General features: G+C 44.8%; 3 protein-coding genes across 5 annotated transcripts; 2 read left to right on the forward strand and 1 right to left on the reverse strand.

Moving 5' to 3' along the window:
* The first annotated feature begins 402 nt into the window (after positions 1-402).
* Positions 403-10,588, forward strand: kpna1 (karyopherin alpha 1 (importin alpha 5)). Of its 2 annotated transcripts, none has more exons than XM_083674910.1 (14): positions 403-462; positions 1,300-1,459; positions 3,454-3,567; positions 3,752-3,851; positions 3,965-4,059; positions 4,231-4,362; positions 4,744-4,832; positions 4,978-5,077; positions 5,489-5,652; positions 5,917-5,995; positions 6,129-6,254; positions 6,619-6,746; positions 7,627-7,802; positions 7,981-10,588. In XM_083674910.1, exons 2-14 carry the CDS (start codon positions 1,334-1,336, stop codon positions 8,166-8,168), a joined length of 1,617 nt encoding a protein of 538 aa, XP_083531036.1. In that variant the 5' UTR covers positions 403-462; positions 1,300-1,333; the 3' UTR covers positions 8,169-10,588. The 2 variants fall into 2 exon arrangements, with proteins under 2 accessions (XP_083531036.1, XP_083531037.1); XM_083674911.1 differs by having other exon boundaries at positions 415-462; positions 1,325-1,459.
* fam162a (family with sequence similarity 162 member A) lies at positions 10,110-14,215 on the reverse strand. 2 transcript variants are annotated; one of them, XM_083674933.1, is made up of 5 exons: positions 14,069-14,215; positions 12,582-12,680; positions 11,877-11,988; positions 11,301-11,409; positions 10,110-11,073 (listed from the first exon to the last, which is right to left on the reverse strand). In XM_083674933.1, exons 1-5 carry the CDS (start codon positions 14,109-14,111, stop codon positions 10,951-10,953), a joined length of 486 nt encoding a protein of 161 aa, XP_083531059.1. In that variant the 5' UTR covers positions 14,112-14,215; the 3' UTR covers positions 10,110-10,950. The 2 variants fall into 2 exon arrangements, with proteins under 2 accessions (XP_083531059.1, XP_083531060.1); XM_083674934.1 differs by lacking the exon at positions 14,069-14,215 and adding an exon at positions 13,349-13,893.
* Positions 14,216-14,566: 351 nt separating this feature from the next.
* On the forward strand, positions 14,567-16,762 carry mix23 (mitochondrial matrix import factor 23). Its single transcript, XM_083667360.1, has 5 exons — positions 14,567-14,640; positions 15,370-15,495; positions 15,785-15,931; positions 16,255-16,314; positions 16,444-16,762. The coding sequence occupies exons 1-5, from the start codon at positions 14,590-14,592 to the stop codon at positions 16,492-16,494; spliced, it is 435 nt and encodes a 144-aa protein (XP_083523486.1). The 5' UTR covers positions 14,567-14,589; the 3' UTR covers positions 16,495-16,762.
* Positions 16,763-16,980: the final 218 nt, after the last annotated feature.

The following is a 16,980-nucleotide window of genomic DNA, read 5'->3' on the forward strand; positions in this document are numbered from 1 at the left end:
GTCATTTATTGTATGATATCATTAAGAAAATTAGATCTTTGCCGAGCTGGGCAGAGGATCTCGTCAGACTGTGCATGTGTGTAGTCTCCCTAAAAATCGTATTTTTTTCCATACAGATAGGCTATTTTGTCCTGTGCGGCGAAGAGATCGTAAGACCTTAGACATTATACACGTTAAGCTAAAAAAAAATATATGGTCAAGGTGCAAACAAAGTTCACAACCTTCCTATTGTTTTCCACCATTGACACTTTTTTTTTCACAGACCGTGGACGGAAATGGATGCAAAGTGAAGCCTCTGGCTTGTCCTATTTCTGTGCCCATTACCAAGATGAGCGTCTAGCCAGCCTCAGGCTCAGCAAAAAAAATAAAGAAATGTTTACTGGACATGCGCAGTATCACACCGGCGGCGGTTGTGGAAGCGGTGGCCTAGCGTTGTGGGGGATTATAAACCCAATTTGACAGGTCAGTGACTTTTACAATGTTTATCCAGAGACGTGTATTATTTATGGCGCTTTAAATCGTTGGCACTTCATATGTAACCAGGCTGTTAGCTGGCTTGTTCGTTTGTTTATACGTCACATAAGCTTCCTTTCGCAGCGGAATACACATAGCGTTAGCTAGCTACGTTTACGGCGGAGCTCCGGCTAACTGTTAGCTGGATAGCTTTCATGCTAGCTAAAATACAAGCCAACAACGGTGCTTATTTTGGCTCTCTGGTTCGCTAGCTTTGAGTGGTTTAAATACTCCTTAGGTAATAGCCAGATTCATTGAGATTTCATGGCTGCGAACAGTTATCGACGACGCGTGTAAATGAGACGATGTAAGAATCAATATTCTCACCCTAAATGCCCTTAGTTAGCTAACGTTTGACAGCGCAGTTGAGACCCGCCTCACTGTTCATCATTCATTCGTCAGTGTCTGAATAATGTTTTATATGTCTGACACTCCAGTCCAGACAGTGTTAGATGTCAGATAATGTTTACGTCATTAGAACAATTTCCTGTCTCAATGCTAACCATCTAACCGTAAGTAGGTGTCCCCCATGTCATGCGCTTTGTGTGTGTATAACATTAATCACAACAATGCATTTTTTGTCTTGGGGACATACATTGCCAGTAGGTTAATGTTGGATGTAATTATTTACATTTGATCAATGAAGACTTAGATTGTATTCATTGCTGTCAGAGTTATATTTCCCATTTACTTAAGAACTATTGTCATAATTCATAGCAATTCATATTGGTTACTTAGTGAACCAGTTTTCATGCCCAAGTCTAAACTGCATCCCTGTGCTTACAGCCTGCTTGTATCCACCTGCTTGTAGACTGTCAGGATGAGTCAGGCTAAGGACAATGCACGGCTCAAGAGCTACAAGAACAAGTCGCTCAACACAGACGAGATGAGGAGGAGGAGGGAAGAGGAAGGCCTACAGCTACGCAAACAAAAGAAGGATGAACAGGTGAGCCGAGAATGCAGGGGGAGACAGCCTGAGAGCATGCAGGGGGAGACAGCCTGAGAGCATGCAGGGGGAGACAGCCTGAGAGCATGCAGGGGGAGACAGCCTGAGAGCATGCAGGGGGAGACAGCCTGAGAGCATGCAGGGGGAGACAGCCTGAGAGCATGCAGGGGGAGACAGCCTGAGAGCATGCAGGGGGAGACAGCCTGAGAGCATGCAGGGGGAGACAGCCTGAGAGCATGCAGGGGGAGACAGCCTGAGAGCATGCAGGGGGAGACAGCCTGAGAGCATGCAGGGGGAGACAGCCTGAGAGAATGCAGGGGGAGACAGCCTGAGAGCATGCAGGGGGAGACAGCCTGAGAGAATGCAGGGGGAGACAGCCTGAGAGAATGCAGGGGGAGACAGCCTGAGAGCATGCAGGGGGAGACAGCCTGAGAGAATGCAGGGGGAGACAGCCTGAGAGCATGCAGGGGGAGACAGCCTGAGAGAATGCAGGGGGAGACAGCCTGAGAGAATGCAGGGGGAGACAGCCTGAGAGCATGCAGGGGGAGACAGCCTGAGAGAATGCAGGGGGAGACAGCCTGAGAGCATGCAGGGGGAGACAGCCTGAGAGCATGCAGGGGGAGACAGCCTGAGAGCATGCAGGGGGAGACAGCCTGAGAGCATGCAGGGGGAGACAGCCTGAGAGAATGCAGGGGGAGACAGCCTGAGAGAATGCAGGGGGAGACAGCCTGAGAGCATGCAGGGGGAGACAGCCTGAGAGAATGCAGGGGGAGACAGCCTGAGAGCATGCAGGGGGAGACAGCCTGAGAGCATGCAGGGGGAGACAGCCTGAGAGCATGCAGGGGGAGACAGCCTGAGAGCATGCAGGGGGAGACAGCCTGAGAGCATGCAGGGGGAGACAGCCTGAGAGCATGCAGGGGGAGACAGCCTGAGAGCATGCAGGGGGAGACAGCCTGAGAGAATGCAGGGGGAGACAGCCTGAGAGAATGCAGGGGGAGACAGCCTGAGAGAATGCAGGGGGAGACAGCCTGAGAGCATAACATGCTGTTGCTTTGCAGTTCTAGTGCCATATAGTGTTCCTCAAAGGTTGTTGACATTGATTCTTGGATGACCTGTTTTCGGGGGTTTCAGTGGACTTCTTTGGAGTCGTAATGAGTTGTAACCTAAGGCTATGATGTAGGTGTAGCTTCAACACGAGTCCACAGTACCATGTTTGGAGTTTTCCACCGCTGCTTTGGGTATAAAGAATATGGATAGGATGTCGTATGGACATTAAGCAAAATTTACATTTATGGAATTTAGCAGACACCTTTATCCAAAGCAACTTACAACAAATACATTTGTTTAAGTAAGTGAATCATCTATCCATCAGTCATCATAAGATAAAGTAATCAATGCTTGGACCAGGGGCCATAGGCAGTCACAATGCTAGAGGAAGGATTTTATTTATTTATTTATTTATTTATATATATATATATATATATATATATAAATAGGAGAGAAACTTGTACAGGGGGGTAGTGGGGGTGAAGAGGTCTTTAGGAGGGACTGTTAAGATGTAGCCTGAAGAGATGGGTCTTCAATCTACGGCAATAGCCACAGCAAAATACACAAGCTACCAACAGCACACTGACTTTGAACAAGATTAAACTAACTTACTTAGACTGGAGAACAGGCTTCACCACTCACTCAATCCCATTAGCCTTTTGTTTATTTCGTGAGACCGATGAAAATCTCAAATGGATGGAGAGTATGTGGATACTTTCACAACTGGGATACGTGATGTAGAACCAGATAAGGGCACTCATGGCTGAATTAAGTCGAACGCTCCGGCAAGCCATTACCACCATACTCCATCTCATGAAATGATATGGAGTGTTGTGTCAAAGCTAATGCAGGTGTAGTAGGGAGGGTATGTGCTAAAACCTAACCTGGCCTGTTGAGTTCCCTTTGAAATGTTCAGAAAGGTGCTTATTGTGCTGAAACCTTTACAGCTCTTCAAGCGGAGGAATGTTGCAACAGTGGAGGAGGATGGAGCACTGGAGGATGATGGGATGGCGGATAGCGGGTACCTGGAGTCCCAGGCCAACACCATGGACCAGCTCACGGTGAGAGAGATTTCTCTCCCACACACATACACACACAAAAAAACACATGTAGGTAGTGGAATAAAGACAAATAAAGTACATAGAGAACACAAGACAATCTAGAATGAGAACACAAGACAAACTATCAGAATTCAGTGAACACACTCACACTCACACACACTCTCCTTCTCTCTCTGTCCTACAGGGAGGGGCAATCACAGAGGACATGACTCAGATGATCTTCTCCAGCTCTCCAGAGCAGCAGCTGATGGGCACACAGCGCTTCAGGAAGCTCTTATCTAAAGGTAATGTCTCACCAGAGATGCTGTTTTACCTAAGGCCCTCTTACCTAAGTCCTCAGTGACACTTAGCTGAACTAGGACCAGTGTCTCACATCTGTGGTGTGTTTCTTATATAGAACCCAACCCACCCATCGATGAGGTCATTGCCACCCAAGGAGTGGTGGAGCGTTTTGTTGAGTTCCTGAAGAGGAGGGAAAACTGCACACTGCAGGTACACACACACACACACACACACACACACACTACATCCATCCTTAGTGCAATGCCACCCTCAAGACATCTATTTGGGCTTTATGAAAGAGTTAAAATAAAATGAGCATTCATTTCAAGCTGTGACAATGGACATTGTGGTGATGATGGTGTTTGATGTGTATCTGTGCAGTTTGAAGCTGCCTGGGTTCTGACCAACATTGCGTCGGGGACGTCCCACCAGACTCGTGTTGTCATCCAGGCAGGAGCTGTGCCCATCTTCATAGAGATGCTCTGCTCAGACTTTGAGGACGTCCAGGAACAGGTACAGAAGGATACAAATCAATAATTCCTGTTTTTCCGATGTCAGTGCTGTTTTGTCACGTATGCATCTTATCATTGAAATGTACCCCTAGCTTTTCTCCCTTGGTGTTTCTATGCTGTGCTCTACATCTCTGGCAGCTTCCCACTCTTACTACGACTACAACTCATTCTATTTTAAGTCCATTTTGACATAATGCAAACATGATGTCACACCTTTGATGTCTCTTGGAACAGGTGTGTTCTGTTTAATGTCAGTGTACTCTATATAGATAATTTCACCAGTAATATGGAGTGTGTGTAATATGTTATGCCAGTCGTGTATGGTGGTGTCTGTATAGTAAATGTTGCTGGTTAACATCGTTAATATGTGTTGACACTGCAGGCAGTGTGGGCCCTGGGTAACATAGCAGGGGACAGCACAGAGTGCAGAGACTACGTAGTGGACTGCAACATCCTGCCTTCCTTAGTACAGTAAGTGTATGGACTGTATGGACTCACCTGATTCTCCTGTGTAAATAATCTGTATTTGAAGATTTTTGGAATCAAGGGACTTTTGTCAAAGTAGCATTAGCTGAGAAACTTGCCATAAGTAAATATTCTGTTGATTTCCTCTTAGGTTGTTGGCCAAACAGAACCGTCTGACGATGATGAGGAATGCAGTGTGGGCTCTATCCAACCTGTGCAGAGGAAAGAACCCGCCCCCAGATTTCACCAAGGTAACAGCCCACCTTTAACTTTCTAAGGAACAGGCCACCTATGATACATCCAGGGTATAAAACTTTTTGGTCTACCCGCTAGGGTGTCTGGTGGATGAGGAAATTCAATATTAAACCAATATGAAGGCAAAGATCACAAAAAACTAAATAAAAATACTTCTCACACATTCAAAATTACTTCCTGCACAGAACGAACCTCCTGGAGTAGGCTTTAAGTTTCACGCCTATCCCTGTCAAAATGCCGCAAAATATAATAATAATAATATAATACGTCCCCTGCACATTTTCTATCACACGCTATTAGAGGTGGTTTGTCAGCGTGTCTTTGCCTGTGTATGTATCGGAGTAATTTTCTTTTCACACATCTTCCTCTCTCTCTCTCTCTCTCTCTCTCTGCCTCTACACCCGCAGGTGTCCCCTTGTCTGAGTGTGCTGTCCTGGCTGCTGTTTGTCAATGACACAGACATCCTGGCTGATGCATGCTGGGCTCTCTCCTACCTGTCCGATGGTCCCAACGACAAGATCCAGGCCGTCATCGACTCAGGAGTCTGTCGCAGGCTGGTGGAGCTGCTGCTGTAAGACCTAATAAACTCTTACTACAACTGTAACCATAATGTTGAAATGATCAGTGTTCAGTTCCTGGACACACAGATCAGATCTGTCACCTGAGATGAGACTAGACAATGCTGACCAGTTTTAGAATGTTTTTGGTAAACACAGTGAGACAGTATAGTAAGATAAAGATTTGGCACATGTTGTCTTGCTAGTTAGCTGGATTGCTGTAGCAATGTCATGACAGTAATGGTTACAACATTGTCTTTCCCGCTGTGTTATTTCAGACACTCAGATTATAAGGTGGTCTCACCAGCACTGCGAGCTGTGGGGAATATTGTCACAGGAGATGACCTGCAGACCCAGGTAATCAGAACGTACAAAACCTGTTAGGTTGTTGCAAATTAGTTGCTTTGCGTTAGTGTTTTTAAGTGTGTGTGTGTGTGTGTGTGTGTGTGTGTGTGTGTGTGTGTGTGTTCTTTCTCTCCCTGCTCCCCAGGTGATCCTGAACTGCTCGGCCCTGCAGTCTCTGCTCCACCTACTCAGCAGCCCAAAGGAGTCCATCAAGAAGGAGGCCTGCTGGACCATCTCCAACATCACCGCAGGGAACCGAGCACAGATACAGGTGTGTGGGAGCGTGCATGGTGTGGGTTTATGGGTCATGGGCTTATTTGGGGCACTTGGAGATGGTGTCCAAGGGGTGCAGATGGTTACGCCCAAATGCGCTAAAACACAGCAAAATTAACTGTGGAACATAAAAGCGATTTCACTTTTGCTTTTAACAATGTCATTGGTGATCAAAGATAGTTACTAGTATCAGAGCCATAGTGGCAGAGCCAAGTGGACAAGGTGGCACAATGCCCCTCTTACATTCTTTGGGGAGAACCCTGTACTGTATACCCATGTGCTTTGTTGTTTGTAGGATAATGTGAAGTTGCCTCCACCTTTACCTAATGTCTCTATCTCTGTCTCCATCTCCCTCTCTGTAGTTGGTGATCGATGCAGGCCTGCTGCCCCCCCTCATCAGTATCCTGCAGGTGGCAGAGTTCCGGACACGGAAGGAGGCAGCCTGGGCCATCACTAATGCCACCTCAGGAGGCTCCGCAGAGCAGATCAGGTAGGACAGGGGGAATGCTTATGTCTAGACTTGGGCCAGTATCAGAATTCTCAAACCAGTATACCTTCCCAAAATACCTGCTACACCGGTAATACCTTTAAAAAAACAACAACAAAAAACATTTCTATCAAGTGTAATGTTTGTGCCACCCAGCGCAGCGGCACACACTGTATTTTACTGTGTGTTCACAAGCTAAATCTAGTGGCCCATTCAATTAACAAACGAGGTAGTATTCTGTCAAGTGCTTAATGGCAGTTAATGTTGAATTAAGTTTTGATAAGCTTTTTTTTTTACCTCCATAAGACTACCCTCTACATTTCTAATGTTGGTTAACATACACATACACACACATAAAGCCAGCTCTTGGTGCACAACACATACAAACACACATACACACACTCGCATTGCAGAAATGATTGACCCCTGCCTTTGTCCTCTGGTTTGAATCTAAAACATTGCCATACTTTTTTTTCCAAATCCTCTGCTATGATCCAAGTCAACAGGTCACTTACACTAGTTTACTGGCTGCTAGCTTCAGAATGTATTTTTTCTCTCTCTGGCTACCATAGCAGGCTAAAAATGTTCCACATTGACATTGTCACAGATCACACCATGTGCATTGCATATGCCATTTAATTTATTTAATAAAAGTCAGCTCCTGCACTTGGCGGGTATAATGGCAAAATAACGGTATGGACGGTCTATGCTACCGTCCATAATAAAACCACCGGCCCAACTGTACTTATGTCCCAATATTATGAAATGGCTTCATTTCCTTGTGTCCTTTTCTTTCATGACTACCAATATTGTGAAATATCTGTTTAGATTTTAGCATAGTGCTTGCACCCTCCTATCAGAGTGTGTGTGTTGCCCCTTGCAGGCATCTGGTGGATCTGGGATGTATTAAGCCTCTGTGTGACCTGCTGACCCTGATGGACTCCAAGATTGTGCAGGTGGCTCTAAACGGCCTGGAGAACATCCTCCGACTGGGAGAGCTGGAGGCCAAGAGAGGAGGGGGAATCAACCCCTACTGCGCCTTCATAGAGGAGGCCTATGGTAAATACTTTACCCTGCTCTGAAAGGCATACGCACGCACGCATGCACGCACTCACTCACTCACTCACATCTATCCCCATCATCTCCTCTATGCGGATCTGAAAACATTGGGGAGGAAGCAACATTTGACCGTTGAGATGCCCCTTGAGAACTGGTCTGATCTGATGTTCTTCCCCAGGTCTGGACAAGCTGGAGTTCCTGCAGGGCCATGAGAACCAGGAGATCTATCAGAAGGCCTTTGACCTGATCGAGCGCTACTTTAGCCCTGAGGATGAAGACCCTTCCCTGGCCCCAGCAGTTGACCTGCAGCAGCAACAGTTCCTCTTCCAGCAGTGCGAGGCCCCCATGGAAGGCTTCCAGCTATGATCCTGACCCACGTCTGCCTCTCCCCTTGACCCTCACCCACCCAACACCACTGTCCCCCTCACTCCCCTCCCACCAACAATGGGGAAAGCAACCCCAAGTACCCCCTGCTCCCCACCCCCCAAAGAGATTGATTTAATCATTATCATGATTGTCAAGTGTAATATTACAGGAGCACGTGTGTGTGTGTGCGTGCAATACAGGTGGAGTCCTGCAGACTTGTCAGCCAGTTTGAGGGATTAGCTCTCATATTCTTCCCTCTGTGAGACACCCCAACCCCCCTGCTCCCCACCTCTGACTCCCAACCCCCACTCAAAAGATACCCAACTGACTGCACCCCTTTGACGCCATCTCCAAGTGCCCCAAATAAGCCCACAACCCATAAACCCACACCACAAATCCACATGGCCATACCACGACCTGAACCCAACCCCAGAGTGGATGGGAGTAGGACCGCACGTCTGACTGAACTGCATTAATGACTCTTGAGACAGGCATGGACATGGACGTGATTTCCCCCTTTCTAGAGAGAACCATCCAACGTAAACACTGGACTGACCACACGACCATGTCTTGACCGTGGTTGCTGGACTGAATCGCCTACAGAGGCACAACGTGGCCAGTCCACCCCCTAAGGACTGAAGGACTTCTACTGAAGGCACTTAAGCTACTCAAAATGAAAGTAGCTACTTCCTCCCTCTTTCTAAGACCATTGATTGGTCATCAAGGATGAACGAATCTGGAGCATAACAGTGGTGGTGAGGGGTGGAGCCTGTTGTGTGAATCTCCTCGCCTCCATATCATGCATTCCTTTCTACAGTGACAAAACGCTCCCCATCTGTACAGGCTCCATCCCCAAGAGTTTGGGCTGGCTCCTGCCTCTGGTGTGACACACTTACCCCATGGAATCATGGGAATTGTAGTCTTCCCTCGCACTGAGACAAATGGACAGACGTAGACCAGACAAAAAGACTATTTAACCCTCAAGCCTGTCCAACAGACTATGGGGATCTATAAGAAACTTAACGCAATTCCATTTCATTCGCAGCACTTTAAGTTCAGGACTGACGCCTGTCCATTCAGAAAATATGACAGTGTAATGCTCAATCTGTTTTACAGCGGTTCTTTCTGACTCAGGAAATGAGACATGAAGATGTTCTGTATCCCCCTTCTCTGACAAGGAACACATTACACCTTACTGCATACCTGCCCCAGTGGGACTCAAACATACCTAAACAGAGGACTGAAATGCTAACACACTAATAACCAATGACTGATCACTTTGACTCCTCAAAGCACTGAGAACTCCGCCCTTTTTGAAGCTTTCTCTACCAATCAGAGTCTCTGGAACATTGGCTGTTGATGAGTGAGCTGTGAGCTTGGCTTCCTTTTGTGTTCCAAATTCCAGATTGATCATGATAAACGCTGACGCACACCAACTATTTTGGACAAGAAAGTTTAATAAAAAATTAAAAAAAGGACAAAGATATTCACCTTTTAAAACATTTATTGGTTTTATTTAATGGGGATAGAATCTGTCAGAACCGAAGGTGCCATATTCCTCATTAGAAAATTGAGATGGAAATGTTTTAACAAAAAAAAAAAAAAAAAATCCAAATTAAACTTGAAAGTACTGGTGATTTATTAGTTAACAAAGCTTAAAGATTGTTTACCAATTTCTCCTTTTTCTTTATGTCAGACAACATTCTCAGAGAGAATGAGAGTGACCAGCTCATGTTCAATGATGCTGTCGTATTGAGTTTGTGTATCTTTCCTCTGTTATGCCATTTGCATAAATGCTGTTTCATGAACTCCAGTGGTTGTGAATTGGTCTTATTGCAGTCAAAACACACAATTTCCAATAATACAGTTGTTGAATAGCTGGCTCCAGTGGAATGGATGTTGAACTTGCTGGTGATAGAATAATACATTTACAAGTATACATTCCATTGACAGCCAGAGGTTTTTATTTTCATGATCAACTTGTTCATTAAAATGTCAGATCTTTGCACATCCTAGGATAGGGCCCCACTAGTCGTCTTCACAACGCTGGGCGTTAAATACCCATCATCTGTTTTAACTCAAACATTACAGTTACAGTATTACCTTCAAACAAAAAAAAAACAATGTGCTACACTTAAGGCATTTGCATCGGAGAGCCTGAGAAAGAGAGAATGAGTGAGAAGTATATATTGGATACCGTAGTCACTGGTTAAGCTATAGCAGGTGCTAATCAGGCAGTAGGCTAGGAGCAAGGGATGGGTTAGCTCACCAGAACAGGTCAGTGGGAAAAATAAGTGTTTGTTTTCCTCATCTGACAATTATCCTTCCTAACAATTGGCCAATCTGCAGTGTACTGCAATGTCATTTAGGTTCTCTCTCTATTATGTGATCCTCTTAACCAAATGCAGCTTCTACCCAAATAAATACACCCGTCATAAACCTTTCCATAATAGGCCTTCGAAAGGTGGGTGTACAGTTTATTTTCTATCATCTCCAAACATCTTTTCATAGCACTGGGTCCTCAAAACACAGGCACAAGTCAAAGGGGGTCACCAATTACATCTTATACATGAATTTAAAGACATGTTGTTTATTCAGTTCAGCTTTCACCATATCTCTAGCAGCAGGATGACTATGTACCTTTGTCTTATGGACTGCTCTAAATTCCTGATCCTGATCCTGTGTTGGGTGGCCTTCGGTTCTGTTGCCTACAGTACCTATACGGCCCAGTGGTGCTCTGATGGTGTGACAAATAGGAATGGGCCCTCTGGTTTGCAGTCCCTTACTGAGCCTTCTCAGCAAGGGCAGCAACTGCAGCCTGCTCTTTCTCTCTGTGTGCCTCTTCCCTCCATCGTGCTTTCTTCTCCATGTTCTGGCTGGTTAGAGACTCATGTCTGCCTGCAGCCTGAAGGAGATGAGTAAAACAAATAACCTGTCATACACAGGAGCTCAGTGGTCAAGATGACTTGATTGGAGCATTGTTCTGACAACACTAATGTTACAGGTAACTTTGAAATTGCTGTTCATCTATGATCCCCAATCAACTGTGAGTGTATGTAATTTTGTCAAGAACAATGGCCGAATATTGGCGCACCGTTGTGTCTTCACTTGATAGAGACTACTGGTACTCACCTTTTTACCCATGATGACCGTGACTATACAAGCCCCTATGGTGAGAAAAATCATACCATAGCAGGCTTTCACCCGAACTCTGTTCCTGGCAGCATCAATCATCTCAAACCTGATGGCACAAATACATCATACTGTATATCAACTGAGCTCAATCAAATAAATCTATACAACACATCCAGTGGGTGAGAAGGGTACATAAGAAATAAGTTGTTTTGTAATATTTACACTGGTAATTGTCCCTCTAATGCCTTATCTGGATATAAATTCTAAATTCCAAGCAATCAATCTTCCAGAATGCAGAGGGCCTGTGTGTGGCTGCTGCCTCATATCAAACCAGCAGATCTGTTCTCAGATCCTCTCCCAGATGTCAGGAAATCACTGCAATTACCTCCAGCTACAGAGGGAGAGACCTCCTTTGAACTACTGTTGTCCTGGAAAATCTGCCTCCCCCAGCAACACAACTCATCAATTAACTGGCACAGTGTTTGTGATGCAACTCAATCAAATAGTATTAAGAGCCTATCAGGGGCAAGCGTGCTGGGAGACCATGTGTGTAAACAGGAAGTGGCCACTTACGACACAAACTTTGGGATCTGGTCTGGGGTCTTGAAGCGTCCAGACCAAACCAGCATCCTCTTATCCATCTCGGACGGTCTGTAGCCTGGGAGCTTAAACGCAGGACGGGCAGCTGCGAGTGCACATAATGACAGTAAAATAATGAAGGTCCACCCCTCTCGTAGTCCACTGTGTACAGACAGTTAATCCACATTCCTGGCCAAAAATTTGGTTTTAGGAATCATCTGATTTCACACGCTCCAGCCATTAGCTTCGACCCAATTGTGACCCAACTTCCCTTGTCTCTCTTCCTCAGGGACAGAAGAGTGAACTTTCACCCAGTTTCTATGACAATGTTAGGCACCCCTCTAGCTCAACATGATATTGAGGCATTTCCATTAACAGCAGTGTGCCACCAAGGTTTTTAACCTTCTATTGTTATCAAGAGCCGATCTACAACCTCACACTGACAAGTGAGGGTACCTGCATTTATTTGTGTATTTGGGAATAGTGATAAGCAAGTTTATTCATCAATGTCTCCGATGTCAAACAGCAACCAAAAGACTCCCAACAAGGAACTACTTCTTGGCCTCAAACCTGCAGTGTCATGGATTAGGATGGAGCGCTAGAGAAGAGGTGGGCTATTTCAAGGATAGAATGGGATCAAGGTCATTAAGTCTGCTCATCCCTGTGTGCGTGTGTGTGTGTGTATAAGTGGGCTCCTACCTGCTGGGGCGGCGGGTGGGGTCTCTGGGTTTACCTCCTGAGGTTTATTACACATCCTTCTCCGGCTCCCCACCTCCACCACCTGTCTGCGCCATTGACCTGTGGGGGAAAAAACTAGTGAGAATGATCACTCCATAACACGGCATCTGCTAATACCAAACTCACAGTGATGACAACAACAAAGCTTGCTTATCGTTCACAGGAGCAGCTGAGCTTTTAAATCGGACAAACCGCCAATTGCTGTGCCACCAAATAAAAAGCATACAGAATTCAGAGCTGGTCTTGAGGTGTTACATAACAAGCAGCACAATTTCTTAGCCTAACTAATCACTCTGTACCTGACTTCAGAGTCCAGGGAGACACTTTGACATCATTGTCTTCTTTTAGCTCTATATTCCAACAGTCAAACGATTACTATGAGGTTAAATCTGAGATTCTCAGCTTTAATTCAATGTTTTATATTTTTCAGGTTGGTTTCACCATTTACAAATTACAAGCCTTTTCATACATCGTCCCCCTATTTCAGGGCACCAAAAGTATTGGAAAATTGGCTTGACAGGTGTTTCTGGTTAGTCAGGCATGTTCTGTCATATCATTGCTGTCAATGTCTAGTATTGATTCTAGGCTTTGCATTTGCCTTTGGAGTCTGCTATTGGTGTCTGTCAACATGAGGACCAAAGAGACTTCAATGAAAGTTAAGGAAGCCATTATGAGGCTGAACATTTTGAAGGATCTATCAGAAACATAGCCAACAACCTTAGACTTACCAAAATCAACAGTTTGTAACATCATTAAAAAAAGAAAGAAAGCACTGGTGTGCTCATCAATCGCAAACGGGCTGGTAGGCCAAGGAAGACTCCTACTGTGGATGACCGAAGAATGCTCGCCATAATTAAGAAAAACCCCAAAACAACTGTGCTATAGATCAGGAACACTCCAGGAGGTAGGCGTGAATGTGTCAGAGACTACGATCCACAGAATACATCACCAGCCTAACTACAGAGGCTTCACTGCAAGGTGCAAACCACTAGTTATCCTCAGAAAGGATGGTCAGGTTATATTTAGCTAAAAAGTACCTAAAAAGCCTGCAGAGTTCTGGAACACGGTCTTGTGGACATATAAGACGAATATTATCATGTACCAGAGTGTGGAATGCGGACCTGTACACACCCCCTTGCTGGAACGCAGTAGGCTAAGCATGAGTACCCGAATCAAAACACATTTTGATCAAGACAGAAACTGTCATAGCCAACACCACGCATTAATATGACAACAAGTAGATCATACAGTAAATAAAGTAAATCATTAGCTTGCTAAATTTGATGGTATTCCAATTGCACCGTTGGAGAACAAGAACTCACTAGCAGGTTCACCACATTACATAATAACTCCGTCACTACCAGCTACTACTAGACGGCTCTGGCTGTAGTACGTGTTCTTTCAGTTAAACAACACAGGATACGATTCAGGAGACATTCCCCACTAACCTATGAACGTGCCAATGCCACTGCGAGATCTGATGACGTTCATGTTGAAAGGTTGTTAATAAGAGGCCACTGGTTTGTTAAACCATGAAAGCGTACCGATATCTTCGTAGCTGTTGAAAGTCAACCGGAAAACAGTCCGTCCCAACTTCCATAACTGTAAAAGGACCTTAGATTGCGAGGACTAGAGGCCTGCCATATGCCTGCGTATTAATGGTATTTTACATAATTCATTCCATGCATGCATTGTCTTGAAATTATGTTAATAGTCTCTATGAATCGATATCATTAGAAGATATGTCATGTCAGTATTATTCAACTATCACATCAGTCTTAACTGCCAACTCAATGCATGTTTAGTCCAGTGTGGAGCTTTTGATCACATAATCCGTCTTAGAAATGTTGTATATCAAAGACGTTGTAACATTCAGTCTCTTTTGCTATTTGATTTCAAGTAATTTATTCAGGCATTCAGTCAGGGCAGTTATGTCTTGTGTTGAGCGCGGAGGACCTTGTAGTCCAGTATGGCGGCGCCCGATGGAACTTTAAACTGTGAGGACTTTTCAATGTTTCAGGTAATACTCGTGTCATATTGTTCTCTTCCCGGTGGAGCGTGATCGAATGTTATTCACTCGTGCCGACACATTCCGAGAATTGTCAAACTGCTGTTCCGTGCATTGTAGTCGGATTGAATGATTGACCCCATCCACGGAACAGCAGATGTAGGGTTCAATGTGCCGAGTTTTGACAAACAATGGCTCCAAAATGACTGGCGTTAGCGAAATTGATTTGCTTGATTTAATTAGAGTTGTCAACAACATCCATTGATTAATTGCAGCACGTTTACCCTCCGGACACATTTTGCAGAGGATAATGGGCTTGCTTACGTCATGTCTTACGTTATTAAAGTAACAGTCGTCAGGAATGCAAGTCTATGGTCCACGTCCCATGTCATTTGTTGTTGTGTAATATGATACGATTCTTTCTTACAATTATTATGTGATATCGGACGGTTGAGCAGAATTGTATGATAATAATATGGCTTAATGGGGTTTACTTCATATAGAATTAGATGCAGACTCAGACTGTTTAATGGATCATGTCCATTATATGCAACACTTTGAAGTAAGAGCCCCTGTGTTTGGGTAGCTGTAGGATCCGACCTACAGTACTTGTGGGGTCAGATCCTCCAGCTAGGAGGTCTGTCCTCTGTTTCAGCGAACTGCAAGCTAATTTTATTTCACAGCTAAACGTCTCACTCTGATAAATGGCTGACTGACCGATTTTCTCCTTGTACTCATCAGGAAGTGCTTAAGGCGATGCGCACCATAGATGACCGCATTGTCCATTCTCTCAACACCACTGTGCCAACAGTCTCCTTCTCACGAAAAGTGGATGCTACGCAGACGTGCAAGCAGCTCTATGAATCTGTGAGTGAGATGGTGTGAGAGAGACAGGGAGACAGACACAGAGAGACAGACACAGAGAGACAGACTGACTGACTGACTGACAGTGACTGACTGTTCTCAGGTTCTATCATGTGTGCCTGGGGTGGGATATGAGACTGTAGGCTGAATAATGATGCAAGGTCATGCCTTGTTACCTCTCCTCAGAACAACATCACATTACTCTGTGCTTATCAATGCTGCAAGAAGAGGTTCATTTAGCGCTCTTCCTTCAATGACGTGCTCTTGAGAGTTTGTTTTGTATATCTTGTAGCTGATGGAGGGCCACCTCAGCAGAGACCGAGCCATTAAGACGTGTATAGCCCAGACCTCAAAGGTGGTGGGACAACTGCGTGATGAGAGGGCCAAGGACAGTGACAATTTCTCCCTCATCAAACAACTCAGGAAGGAGCAGACCAACGTAATGCCTCTTAGTACCACTAGAGGGATGCAAGCACCACATATCTGTCAGCTAGAAATGGAATTAAAGAGATCATTATTAAATATGTGTTGTATTTCTGTGAATAGAATACTCAGATCATTGTGATCATCAGATCATCAGCTGTTTTACATACAATATGTTGAAACAGTTTATTATACCATACTGTAATTGATTTAAGTGCAGAGAAGAGAAATCAATTAACAGTTGTAGCATTCAAAGTATTGAACCAAATGTAATGTTTAGGAACATGTTTCACTTTTCAGTCATTATTTTGAGTGTACTTTGCTTTTCATTTCCTCTAGTTAAAACTCATGCAGTCAGAGCTGAATGTTGAAGAGGTTGTCAATGACAGAAGTCTGAAGGTAAGAGAGCATCTACACTTGGCCTTTCACCCCATGGTTTGTTTGTTGTGAAAACACAAACACACACCCACCCACCCACTCACACACATGCACACACACACACCCATTCCTGTGCTGTTCTTCCCTTAGGTTTTCAATGAAAGGTGCAGAATCCACTACACCCCTCCAAAGGTGAAGTGAATGTCAGTTCTGGTCTGGTGAGAATAGCTGCAGGTCTAAGTGGCTGCATCAGGACTGGGACAGGAACCGAGCCAGGGCTCGACCCAATGGACCTTTGCCATCGAGCCAACTATGACCCCTTTCCCCTCATGTATCGCCCATGGCGACCACTGCATTGTCTCAATAATGCAAGACCACCTCTGTAAAGCAGTCACCTCTGTGTTTCTTTTCTAAAAACATTGTAAAAACTTTTTTTTTTAAGAAAAACAATGAATTGTTTTCCAATGGCCCTCTGGTTTCTATTATTCAAGTGGTTAAATGTTACTGACAGGAGGTTTAAGAGGAACGTAGCTGTATGGTTTCTGTTTCTTTCTAAAATTAGTATATTTGCCACTGTGACATCATTGCATACACACACACACACACATACACACAGACAGACACACTGTGAATGTGATAAAGACATGTTCAATGTCTCATGCAAGGGAGTTGTGTCAGCACCACCTG

Source organism: Argentina silus (genome assembly GCF_951799395.1).
Source record: "Argentina silus genome assembly, chromosome: 1".
NCBI classification, from domain to species: Eukaryota; Metazoa; Chordata; class Actinopteri; order Argentiniformes; family Argentinidae; genus Argentina; species Argentina silus.

Bases quoted from the DNA above. Each gene is read 5' to 3' on its own strand.
- kpna1 (XM_083674910.1), top strand. From the start codon at position 1,334: ATGAGTCAGGCTAAGGACAATGCACGGCTCAAGAGCTACAAGAACAAG. The intron at 6,255-6,618 runs GTGTGTGGGAGC...CCCTCTCTGTAG, and splicing joins GGAACCGAGCACAGATACAG to TTGGTGATCGATGCAGGCCT. The intron at 6,747-7,626 runs GTAGGACAGGGG...TGCCCCTTGCAG, and splicing joins GGCTCCGCAGAGCAGATCAG to GCATCTGGTGGATCTGGGAT.
- fam162a (XM_083674933.1), bottom strand. From the start codon at position 14,111: ATGAACGTCATCAGATCTCGCAGTGGCATTGGCACGTTCATAG. The intron at 12,681-14,068 runs GTTAGTGGGGAA...TTTCCCCCACAG, and splicing joins TGGCATTGGCACGTTCATAG to GTCAATGGCGCAGACAGGTG. The intron at 11,074-11,300 runs GTGAGTACCAGT...CATCTCCTTCAG, and splicing joins CGGTCATCATGGGTAAAAAG to GCTGCAGGCAGACATGAGTC.
- mix23 (XM_083667360.1), top strand. From the start codon at position 14,590: ATGGCGGCGCCCGATGGAACTTTAAACTGTGAGGACTTTTCAATGTTT. The intron at 15,932-16,254 runs GTAATGCCTCTT...CATTTCCTCTAG, and splicing joins TCAGGAAGGAGCAGACCAAC to TTAAAACTCATGCAGTCAGA. The intron at 16,315-16,443 runs GTAAGAGAGCAT...TTCTTCCCTTAG, and splicing joins TCAATGACAGAAGTCTGAAG to GTTTTCAATGAAAGGTGCAG.